The 12,961-nt window shown below is 40.4% G+C and overlaps 1 protein-coding gene across 12 annotated transcripts in view; it reads right to left on the bottom strand.

Annotated features, from left to right (window-relative positions):
• The window catches only part of ZNF81 (zinc finger protein 81), a 92,617-nt gene that overhangs the window by 70,588 nt on the left and 9,068 nt on the right, over positions 1-12,961 (bottom strand). For all 12 annotated transcript variants that reach the window (XM_077988637.1, XM_028842171.2, XM_077988634.1 and 9 more), the window contains one exon: positions 12,456-12,672. In XM_077988637.1, coding sequence (XP_077844763.1) covers positions 12,456-12,530 — 75 coding nt within the window. In that variant the 5' untranslated portion in view covers positions 12,531-12,672. The remainder of the gene's footprint in view (positions 1-12,455; positions 12,673-12,961) is intronic.

Below are 12,961 nucleotides of genomic sequence, written 5' to 3'. Positions count from 1 at the left end.
GAAAGAGAGGAGATAACTGGAAGGGAGGGGAAAGGGTTCAGTGGAAAGATCATTTCTTTCTAACAGGAAGGAAAGTTCATGGGTATAGGAAAGGAATAAATGGACATTCAAGTCTATAATTTTCCATCCACCTGTAAGTTTAGCTTTACTGCATAAACCTTGAAATGTGCCTCCTGATGTTTACTGGTATGTATTTTGTAAGATGATTTATGCTTTCTCTTTAAACATATTTATGTAAAATATTTTAATGTGTATAGAGAATATTTATTTTTCACTAGCTGCTTACTTTTTTTTTTTTTTTTTTTTTTTTTTTTTTTTTTTTTGAGACGAAGTCTCGCTCTGTCGCCCAGGCTGGGGTGCAGTGGCCAGATCTCAGCTCACTGCAAGCTCCGCCTCCCGGGTTTACGCCATTCTCCTGCCTCAGCCTCCTGAGTAGCTGGGACTACAGGCGCCCGCCACCTCGCCCAGCTAGTTTTTTGTATTTTTTTAGTAGAGACGGGGTTTCACCGTGTTAGCCAGGATGGTCTCGATCTCCTGACCTCGTGATCCACCCGTCTCGGCCTCCCAAAGTGCTGGGATTACAGGCTTGAGCCACCGCACCCGGCCAGCTGCTTACTTTTTATTTTTATCATGCTTTCATGCTCTGTGTGATGATCCATATTACAGTAAAGCTTTAAAAACTTTTTTTCTTTGCTTCATCATCTAGTTTCTGAAAAGGGTGGGTTAAAGTGGCTAGTGGTCGAATTAACTATTTCGCCTAGTTTTAATTTTACATAGTTTAAGGATATATCATTAGCTATATATGTGTTGATAAATGTTATAATTCTTGATATTTCACAGTTTGAAGAACCATCTACTTTCATACCTTGTGACGTTTTTCACCTTATATTCCCTCTGCTCAGGTTTTAAAATTGCAGCCACAGGCTTCTATTGGTGTTTTTTGGCCAAGTCTATCATTTTCTATCCCCCTTCGTTTTCATATTTTCTGGGGTCTTTTTTTTTTTTTTTTTTTCGAGAAGGAGTCTCACTCTGTCACGCAGGCTGGAGTGCAGTGGCGTGATCTCGGCTCACTGCAACCTCTGCCAACCTCTGCCTCCCAGGTTCAAGCAATTCTTCTGCCTCAGCCTCCCAAGTAGCTGGGATTACAGGTGAGCATCGGCTAATATTTGTATTTTTAGTAGAGATGGGGTTTTGCCATGTTGGCCAGTCTGGTCTAGATCACCTCAGGTGATCCGCCCGCCTCGGCCTCCCAAAGTGCTGAGATTACAGGCATGAGCCACCGCGCCTGGCTAGGTCTTTTAATTTCAAATGTAACTCACATTTATAAAATAATGCTGGACCTTGGGGAATTTTCAGTTGTTTTTTCCTATCAGATGATGTTTTTCTTTTAATGAATGATTTTAACCCATATGTAATTATTGGAACACTAGGATGGATTTCTGCTATTTAAATATTTCTTTTGGTTTCCTTTAATTTCCTTGGCACATAAAATTTTTGGTGTTTTCCCCCTTAATGCTCATTTGAAAATTACTATTCATTCTACATTTAGTCTTATCACTCATCCCAACATAAGACCAGAATTATATGCATGTTTCTCTCCCAAGGTCTACCAATATCTATATTCTTCTGAAAAAGAATAAGAGAATCATAGGATTCTTTGCTTTTCCTTTCACTTACTTTCTTTCAACTATCTCTTCTATGGGAATAATTGTAATTTTAGTTTCAATTTATAATGCTATACATTCATATACATTTGCATTTTTTCCATTTAGAAAATAAAAACAAAAACTGATGTCAAAACATGCTTGAAGAAAATGTTAACACATTAACGAGAAATGCAAAGATTACTTGAAAAAAAGGAAACATACTCAATTCTTTTTTTTTTTTTTTTCCCAGGCTGGAGTGCAGTGGCGTGATCTCAGCTTACTGCAACCTCCACCTCCTGGATTCAAGCAATTCTTGTACCTCACCCTCCTGGGTAGCTGGAATTACAGGCGTGCACCATCATGCCTGGCTAATTTTTGTATTTTTAGTAGAGACAGAGTTTCACTGTGTTGGCCAGGCTGGTCTCAAACTCCTGACCTCAAGTGATCCACCTGCCTCGGCTTCTCTAAGTGCTGGGATTACAGGCATGGGCCACACAACACACTGCCCATACTCAATTCTTTAGTAGGAAATCTGAATTATCATAAAGAAGCAAATGGCCCTATTTAATGCAAGTTCCTTTACAATGGCAATATAATTATTTTTAAATTTGGTAAGTGAATTATAAATTGTATACAAAAAAGAAAACAATCAAGAAAGCAGTAAATTCCTGAAAAAAAGGGTAATCAGAGACAGCCCTATCATCTATTAGAAGAAATTATGAATGTAGAGGAATTAGAATAATAAAGATTATGACTATTAGCTCAGTGGAACAGGATAAGGTTCAGAAATATACCCAATATACTCAGAGTTATATCTTGGAATGTATGTACAGGCATACATGGTTTCATTGCACTTTACTGCACTTCAGAGATTATTGTGTTTTTTGTAAATTGCAGGTTTGTGGCAACCCTGATAGAGCAAGTCTATTGGAACCATTTGTACAACAGCATGTGCTCACTTCATGTCTCTATGTCAGATTTTGGCAATCCTCACAATATTGCAAACATTTTCATTATTATTATATCTGTTTCTTCTCTTTTTTTTAAGGTGGAAGATTTGGTTATTTTTTATTTTTAATTATTTATTTGTTTATTTATTTTTTTTTTTGAGATGGAGTCTCGCTGTGTCGCCCAGGCTGGAGTGCAGTGGCCGGATCTCAGCTCACTGCAAGCTCTGCCTCCCGGGTTTTTACGCCATTCTCCTGCCTCAGCCTCCCGAGTAGCCGGGACTACAGGCGCCCGCCGCCTCGCCTGGCTAGTTTTTTGTATTTTTTAGTAGAGACGGGGTTTCACCATGTTAGCCAGGATGGTCTCGAACTCCTGACCTCGTGATCCGCCCGTCTCGGCCTCCCAAAGTGCTGGGATTACAGGCTTGAGCCACCGCGCCCGGCCTTATTTGTTTATTTTTTATTTGAGACAGAGTCTCACTCTGTCACCCATGCTGGAGTGCAGTGGCGTGATCTCGGCTCACTGCAACCTCTGCCTCCTGGGTTCAAGCAATTCTCTGCCTCAGCCTCCCAAGTAGCTAGGATTATAGGCACCTGCCACCATGCCTGGCTAATTTTTTTGTACTTTTAGTAGAGACGGGGTTTCACCATCTTGACCAGGCTGGTCTTGAACTCCTGACCTCGTGATACGCCCCCCTTCGCCTCCCAAAGTGCTGGGATTACAGGTGTAAGCCACTGCATCTGGCCTATTATTATATCTGTTATGATAATCTGTGATCAGTGATCTTAGATGTTACTATTGTCATTGTTTCAGGGCACCACAAACCATGCCCATAGAAAATGGTGAGCTGAATTGATAAATGCTGTGTGTGATCTGACTGCTCCACCTACTGGCCTATTCCCTGTCTCTCCCTCTCCTCGGGCCTCCCTACTCCCTAAGACACAACAATATTGAAATTAGGCCAATTAATAACCCTCAATGGTCTCTAAGTGTTCAAGTGAAAGGAAGAGTCACATGTCTCTCCCTTTAAATCAAAAGCTAGACATGATTGAGCTTACTGAGGAAGGCATGTTGAAAGCCAAGCTAGGCTGAAAAGCAAGGCTTCTTGCACCAATCAGACAAGCTGTGAATGCAAAGGAAAAATTCTTGAAGGAAATTAAAAGTCCTACTCCAGTGAACACACGAAAGATAAGAAAGTGAAATAGACTTATTGCTGATATGAAGAAAGTTTGAGTGGTCTGGAAAGGAGACCAAACCAGCCACAACATTCCCTGAATTAAACCAAACCTACTCCAGCACAAAGCCTGAACTCTTCAATTCTGTGAAGGTTGAGAGAGGTGAGGAAGCTGCTGAAGCAAAGTTTGAAGCTAGCAGAGGTTGGTTCATGAGGCTTAAGGAAAGAAGCCATCTCCATAACATAAAAAGCACAAGGTGAAGTAGCAAGTGCTCGAGTGCTAACATAGAAGCTGTACGCAGCAAGTTATCCAGAAGAGCTAGCTAAAATAATTGATGAAGGTGGCTACACTAAACAACAGATTTTCAGTGCAGATTAAACAGCCTTATATTGGAAGAACATGCCAGCTAGGACTTTCACAACTACAGAAGAGAAGTAAATGCCTGGCTTCAAACCTTCAAAGGACAGGCTGACTCTCTTGTTAGGGACTAATGTAGCTGGTGACTTTAAGTTGAAGCCAGCCAGCCATGGTGGCTCACACCAGTAATCCCGGCACTTTGGGAGGTTGAGGTGGGAGGACTGCTTGAGGTCAGGAGTTTGAGATCAGTCCTGGCAACACAGCAAGACCCCATCTCTTAAAAAAAAAAAAAAAAAAAAAAAAATTAAATTAGCCAGGCATGGTGGCACATGCCTGTAGTCCCAGCTACTCAGGAGGCTAAGGCAGGATTCCTTGAGCCCAGGAGCTCAAGGTTACAGTGAGCTATGATAACATCACTGCACTCCAGCCTGACTGACAGAGTGAGACCCTGTCTCAAACAAACAAACAACAACAAAAATGGTGAAGCCAGTGCTCATTTACCATTCTGTAAATCCTAAGATCCTTAAGAATTATGCCAAATTGGCCAGGCGCAGTGGCTCACACCTGTAATCCCAGCACTTTGGGGGGCCGAGGCGGGCAGTGGTTCACGCCTATAATCCCGGCACTTTGGGGGGCCGAGGCGGGCGGATCACGAGGTCAAGAGATTGAGACCATCCTGGCCAACATGGTGAAACCCTGTTTCTACTAAAAATACAAAAATTAGCTGGGCATGGTGGCGTGTGCCTGTAGTCCCAGCTACTTGGGAGGCTGAGGCAGGAGAATCGCTTGAACCCAGGAGGCAGAGGCAAAGTTGCAGTGAGCCAAGATCACGCCACTGCACTCCAGCCTGGCAACATAGCGAGACTCCATCTCAAAAAAAAAAAAAAAAAAAAAAAAAAAAGAATTACGGAAAAACAAAGCCTGGATGATAACACATCTGTTTACAGCATAGCTTACTGAATATTTTAAGACCACTCTTAACACCTATTGCTAGACAAAAAAGATTTTTTACAAAATATCACTGCTCACTGACAATGCACCTGGTCACCAAAGAGCTCTGATGGAGATGTACAAGGAGATTCATGTTGTTTTCATGCCTGTTAACACAACATGATTCTGGAGCCCATAGATCAAAGAGTAATTTCAACTTTCAAGTGTTATTTAAGAAATACGTTTTGTAAGACTATAGCTGCCATAGATGGTGATTCCTTGGATGAATCTGGGCGAAGTAAATTGAAAACCTCCTGTAAACAGTTCATCATTCTAGAAGCCATTAAGAACATTCACGATTCATGGGAGGAGGTTAAAATATCAGCAATAACAGAAGTCTGGAAAGACTTGATTCTAACCCTCATGGATGACTTTCAGGGATTCAAGACGTTACTAGAGGAAATAGCCACAAAGATGGTGGAAATAGCGAGAGAACTAGAAGTGAAGCCTGAAGATGTGACTGAACTGCTGCCATTTCATGATACAACTTTAATGGATGAGGAATTTTTTCTTATGGATAAGAAAAGAACATGATTTCTTGAGACAGAATCTACTCCTAGTGAAGACGCTGTGGACAGTGTTGAAATGACAGCAAGTGATTTAGAATATTACATAAACTGAAAGAAAGCAGGGGCAGGGTTTGAGAGGACTGACTCCAATTTTGAAAGGATTTCTACTGTGGATAAAATGCTATCAAACAGTGTTGTATACTACAGAGAAATCTTTCAGGAAGGAAAGTGTTAATTGATGTGGCAAACTTCATTGTTGTCTTATTTTTCTAAATTGCTATAGCCACCCCAGTGCTCAGCAACCACCACCCTGATCGGTCAGCAGTCATCAGCATCAAGGCAAGACCTTTCACCAGCAAAAAGATTATGACCCACCAAAGGCTCACGTGATTGTTAGCATTTTGTAGTAGTATTTTTAAATTAAAGTATATACACTGTTTTTAGACATAATGCTATTGTACACTTAATAGACTATAGCATACTATAAACATAACTTTTATGTGGGAAGCCACAAGATTTGTATGACTCTTTACTGAGATACTCGCTTTATTGCAGTGGTCTGGAATCGAACCTGCAATATCTCGAAGGTATGCCTGTATATGCTAATGTAGTATTGCATGTTGGGGGGGGAATATAGATTATTCAATAAATGGTGTTGGGACAAATGTGTAGGCATCTTGAAGAAAAATTAAGATAGATCCCTGGTTAAGGCTTTACAACAATAGCAAAAAGAATCCAGCTAGTCGCAGCTGTAAAAGTAAAAAATAAAAACAATTAAGTATTAAATAGAAAATACAAGAGTTTTTTTTTCCCCCCAAATACCGCTGAGCAATGGGGAACAATGAGGAAGGCGTTTCTAGTTATGATACAAAACTTGGAGAACAGAAAAGATTCATAAACTCAATGCACAGAGAAAACACTAACATTTTCATTTAAAAGACAAATGGGAAGTTGGGAAAAATAACTGGGACACATGTAACATCCTTCCATAAATAGCAACAACCTAATAGAAAAAAATGGGAAAAGGAAATTTTAAAATGTCTCAGAAAAAAATCATATAAATGGCTCTTTAAACACAGTCACATGTATTCAACCTTGGCCATAAGAGAAATGTAAATTAAATCTATACTGATTGTATACCTGTTGTAACCTACCAGACTGGCCAAAAAGAAAAAACGAATATGACAAGACACTGTGTTGCTTGGGTATGGTGAAAACAGACACTCATACAACTGACACAACCCACAAGGCAGGCAATTTTTCCATATCTATTAAGAATAAAAATGTGTAAACAAAACAAAATGAAAAGAGTAAAAATGTATATATCATCTGTCCTGGGAATTCTACTTGGAGAAATTTCTCTTTAAACATACTCTCTCTTGTGCTAAGATTTGTATAAGGATATTCATTGCAGTGTTGTGTACAATTGCAAAAGATTAGAAACCCTTTAAATGTCTATTAATAGAAAACTGGTTAGCATATTTTGATATATTCATATAATAGAATAAGACGTAGCCTTGTAAAGGAATGAGGTACTGAATAATCTGAATAATCACCAAGCTTTATTGTTAAGGGAGAAAAGCAAGTGCTGGAAATTTTGTATGCTAATATTTCAGTTTATTGTGTGTGTTTGTATGGACAGACTATCTGTATCTGCCTTGAGAAAGAATATATGGGCTACTGGGGTCAAAATTGGAGGGTACATTTTTTCTTTTCAAAAGATTATTATTATTAAACATAATATTCATGTAGAAAAACATATAAAACAAATATTCGCCTTAACTAATCATTCAAAGCAAATACCAACCTAATTACCACCACAATCTGAAAATAGAACATGGCCAGCTCCTTGGCCGGAAGCCTTTCTCATGCCTCTTTCCCTCCCTCCCTGCAACGCCCCTGGTCAAGAAAGCCACTATTCTGCCTCAGATGGTGAGCACTTCCTCACTTTGCTTTCAAGTTTTATCACCTACAAATGTACCCCTCTATACTATATGCTTTTGCTTTTCCTGTCTTAAAACTTCATATAAATTGAAACACAATAAATTCTTTGGTGTCTACCTTCTTTCACTCAACATTATGTTCAATTCATTTATTCATTCTATTTTTTAAAATTTTTCTTTTTTTTTTTTTTTTTTGTAGAGATGGGGTCTCACTATGTTGCCCAGGCTGGTCTTGAACTCCTGGCCTCTAATGATCTTCCTGCCTCAGCCTCTCAAAGTGTTGGGATTATGAGTATGAGCTGTCACACCTGGCCCCACTCTATTATTGATGGGCATTTGCATTATTTCCAGTTTCTGGCTATTACAAGTAATGCTACAGTGAGCATTTATACATGGGTCCTGGTGCATCAGCCAAGGATTTCTGGTGGGTGTTTTCCTAGAACTGTTTCCTCATATGGTCTACATATGCATGGATGAATAAGGCTAAAAGGTCCCCAGAGATTGTACCGATTTACATTCTCATCAGCAGTGCTCCTCCTCCTCACTAACACTTGTCATTGTCACTGTTCTAAATTATAGCCGTTCTGGTGGTGGTGGTAAGGGGTAGTTGTATCACATTGTGGTTTAAATTTGCATTTCCCTGATGAAAAATGAGATTGAGCACTGTCTCACGTGTCTAATAGCCATCTGAATATCTTCATCTGTTACATATCTGTTCAAGAAGGCCTCTGACTAGTGGGTATTCTGCTTTTTCTTGTTGTTTTGTTGTTCTTTATATATTCTGGGTATAAGTCCTCTGTTGTTTATATCTTCTCCCACTCTGTGGATTGCGATTTTCTTCTTTTTTTTTTTTTTTTTTTTTTGAGACAGAGTCTCACTTTTTTCACCTAGACTGGAGTGCAATGGCGCGATCTTAGCTCACTGCAACCTCTGCCTCCTGGGTTCAAACAATTCTCCTGCCTCAGCCTCCCAAGTAGCTGAGATTACAGGCGCCTGCCACCATGCCCGGCTAATATTTGTATTTTTAGTACAGACAGGGTTTCACCATGTTGGACAGGCTAGTCTTGAACTCCTGACTGACCTCAGGTGATCCACCCACCTCAGCCTCCTGAAGTGCTGGGATTACAGGTGTGAGCCACCGCGCCCAGCTGTGATTTTCTTTGGGGAAGTGATTATCATAAAAGTCAGGGTAGTAGTTAGCTCTGGGAGTAGAGGGATTGTGGAATGCTAACTATGGACTCTTTCTAGGCCTATGGAAGGATAACTCACTCGGCCATACATGTCTGTTCTGTGTGCTTTTCTGTAGGTATGTAATATTTCACAATAAAGACGTTTTTAAGTGTAACTATGATCCATTAACTTCACGCCCCTGTATATATTTAAGAGAGGGTGTACACATGTGCACGGAGACATGATGAAGAATGTTCCTAGCAGCATTGCTTGTAATTCATATTATATTTCATTGAAATATTTTAAATTAACAAAAATTGATAAAAATTTCTTTGGCCGGGCGTGGTGGCTCAAGCCTGTAATCCCAGCACTTTGGGAGGCCGAGACGGGCGGATCACGAGGTCAGGAGATCGAGACCATCCTGGTTAACACGGTGAAACCCCATCTCTACTAAAAAAAATACAAAAAACTAGCCGGGCAAGGTGGTGGGCACCTGTAGTCCCAGCTACTCGGGAGGCTGAGGCAGGAGAATGGCGTAAACCCAGGAGGTGGAGCTTGCAGTGAGCTGAGATCTGGCCACTGCACTCCAGCCTGGGCGACAGAGCAAGACTCCGTCTCAAAAAAAAAAAAAAAAAAAAAAAAATTATTTAATTGGCTACCTTCTGTGACAAAAAGGAGAAAAGAATGTGTTCTCAGCTGCTGTTATTTGCATAAAGAAACCCTAATCATACAAAGAAAAACTAACTAACCTGGTTATATGTATGAGAGAGAGCTGAGCAGACAGGAGAAAGATGGATAAGAGAATTTAGACCATAGAGCTTGAGTAGCCCTTATCCAAAATGCTTGGGATTAGAAGTGTTTGGGATTTTGGATTTTTTTCAGATTTTAGAATATCTGCATTATACTTAGGTTGGGCATCCCTAATCTGAAAATCCAAAATCCAAATGGGCATTTCCTTTGAATGTCATGTCAGTCCTCAAAAAGTTTTGGATTTTGGAGCATTTTGGATTTTGTATTTTTGGATTAGGGATACTTAACCTGTATAGCTTTTTATATGTCTTTAATTTTTTGAGTCATTTTTCTATATTACTATTCAAAAAATTACGTTTTTTAAAAAACGACTACTAATATCTTTAGAATGATATGATGCTGCATCCATAAAACAAAAATAGCACGGGAATATTCTGAAGACAAAAAGAGCTACTTAAAAAATATAACAGCATTAATAAGAGATAGAAAAGAAGGTTTGGAAGATAAAGTTTTTTAAAAAATACTACTAAAGGGAGAGCAAAAGAGATAGAAATGGATATCAGTAAAGCAAATAATTTTTACAAAGCAGCATCGAAAACCAAATAAAAAGAGTTTTAGAAAAGCAGAGAAAATGTGCGTGTGAGTAGAAAAGGCCTAGGAAGACTTTGGACGGGCTTTCAAATAGGGCATAAAAATGATTTCTAGGCTGGGCACGGTGGCTCACTCCTGTAATCCCAGCACTTTGGGAGGCTGAGGTGGGCAGATCACAAGGTCAGGAGATCGAGACCATCCTGGCTAACACGATGAAACCCTGTCTCTACTAAAAATACAAAAAAATTAGCCAGGTGTGGTGGTGGGTGCCTGTAGTCCCAGCTACTCGGGAGGCTGAGGCAGGAGAATGGCGTGAACCCAGGAGGCGGAGGTTGCAGTGAGCCGAGATTACACCACTGCACTCCAGCCTGGGCGACAGGGTGAGACTCCATCTCAAAAAAAAAAAAAAAAAAAAAAATTACTTCCAATCTAGAATTATATTCTCAGCCAAAAAGACAAGTTTAGTGTCAGGATCAAATAGGTATATTTCCATGGCATTCATATTTATATTTCTACACATAAATTTATACAGTTATATGTATTCAGTAAATATATTTCTGCATGACATTTTCAGACATGCAAAGTTTCATAAAATGTACCTGTCGGGCATCCATTTTCAAGGATATACTGCAGGATGTGCTCCCCACAAAATGAAGGGGCAAGCCAAGAAAGAGGAAGACATAAGCTCCAGGAAACAGATCTGACTCAAGAGAGAAGTCAAGGGGATTTCCTGGGAGATGGTAAAGAGAAGACACCAAGGTAACAGCTCTGTATCAAACTGAGAAAGTCACCAGTCCAGACTTTAGCAAGTCAAGCTCCAGGAGAGATTTCTTCAAAGAGAAGACAATGATGCCCAGAAGTGAGAGCAGCCCCACCTATTACTGGCTATTTACTGTGTAAACCTTGGCCAAACGGTTTTTCTCTGCGCCCCAGTTTTCTCCTATGCCCCAGTTTTCCCCTCTGTGACATGGGGATAATAATGGCACTTACTGGGCATGGTGGCTCGGACCTGTAGTCCCAGCTACTTGGGAGGCTGAGGTAGGAGGATCACTTGAGCTCAGGAGTTCGAGGTGGCAGTGAGCTATGATTGTGCCACTGCACTTCAGCCTGGGCAACAGAGTGAGACTCTGTCTCTAAAGATAATAATAACAATGGCACCTACTTCATGAGGTTGTTGTGAAGATGGATGAACACACGCAGAGTACGTGTAACAGTGCTTGGCATGCAGTAAATGTTGTATGACTGCTTTTAATTATTATCACTGTGATTATCACCTAATGTGTTTGAATATATAGAAAGGAGATCTAAACACCAGGGAAGAATTTGGAGTTGAATGATTGATATGTATATAGTAATGCAAACAAATGACTGAGACAGAAAATTGTTAATTCCAAGGAAAAGAAAAAAGTTGTGCAGAAATAGTCATCACAGCATGGATACCATGGGATTCAATGATCAACACCGACCATGAATCTCACCAAAACAATGATATACCTATCTTAGGGAGGTGGGGTTAGGAAACGGGTATGTGAGTGGGGGAGTAAAGAAAAGCTCAATCTCGCCGGGCGCGGTGGCTCAAGCCTGTAATCCCAGCACTTTGGGAGGCCGAGACGGGCGGATCACGAGGTCAGGAGATTGAGACCATCCTGGCTAACACGGTGAAATCCCATCTCTACTAAAAAAATACAAAAAACTAGCCGGGCGTGGTGGCAGGTGCCTGTAGTCCCAGCTACTCGGGAGGCTGAGGCAGGAGAATGGTGTAAACCCGGGAGGCGGAGCTTGCGGTGAGCTAAGATCCGGCCACTGCACTCCAGCCTGGGCCACAGAGCGAGACTCCATCTCAAAAAAAAAAAAAAAAAGAAAGAAAAGAAAAGCTCAATCTCTATCTTCCATAGTGGAAAGCCAATAGATAACACCCAAACATTCTTTAAAACTATTAAAAAGAGTAAAGGTGCTTGCTTCTGGGGAGCTGGAATCTGGCAGAAAACAAGGCATGGAAGAGGTTTTTTTTTTTTTTTTTTTTTTTTTTTTAAACAAGACTTAGAGAACTATTTGATTAAATGAAACTAAGAGCTAATTGCAAATTACCAAGTGGCGACAAATATTCATAAAAATATGCAAGAATGATAAAGGGCTATTAACCTGAGTATTTTCAAAAGCCTCTTTTAAAATCCATAAGCTAAGATAAATAAATCAGCAATGGACAGGAGAAGGAAATTCACAAAAGGGAAATAAATGACCAATACAAATGGGGGTGGAGGAAATTTTCCTGCCTGGTAAAAACAAAAGTACTAGAAATGAAAACTATGAGATAGTATCTTTCCTTCAGGGCTCTGGATGAATTCCAACCCCTGGGCACCTCTTCCTCCTCCTCACCTCACAGGCACTGCCATGTTCCCCTGGCTGGGGAGCGTCCTCGTTAGCTGGCATGTTCCCGACGGACTTGGACATCAGCCCTGGGGCTTCCTTGCTGATAACTCTATAATTCCAGTGGAATCAGTGGACTCAACGGGGACTGCTGGGGTCAGAAGGAAGATCCTGCAGCCTTCACTATGAGATCTGGCCCAGGGACTCTGCAGAGACTCCAAGAACCCTGGAAAGACAGTGTCCATATGATCAGAGGCAGACAGCACTCACTACACAGACATCTCCTGGGGGAACCAAAGTACAGTTCACTGCACTGGATACTGTGAGGTAGATAAAGTCCAAGAAACACATATTCTGCTTATCAATTAAAATAGAATATGAGCAAGAGCATGAGATTTGGACTAAAATTAATAAAGGTTTAAATTCTAGCTCTGCCAACCTTTAGCTATGAGAACATGAAAAAGCTTCTTCAGGTTTATTTTTCAAAATGAATTTGAAATATTTATCTCAAGTGG

The sequence above is a fragment of the Macaca mulatta genome, chromosome X (genome assembly GCF_049350105.2).
Source record: "Macaca mulatta isolate MMU2019108-1 chromosome X, T2T-MMU8v2.0, whole genome shotgun sequence".
Classification (NCBI taxonomy): Eukaryota; Metazoa; Chordata; class Mammalia; order Primates; family Cercopithecidae; genus Macaca; species Macaca mulatta.
The sequence above is the reverse complement of the archived record's forward strand: the minus strand, read 5'-3'. Positions and strand labels throughout refer to the sequence as shown.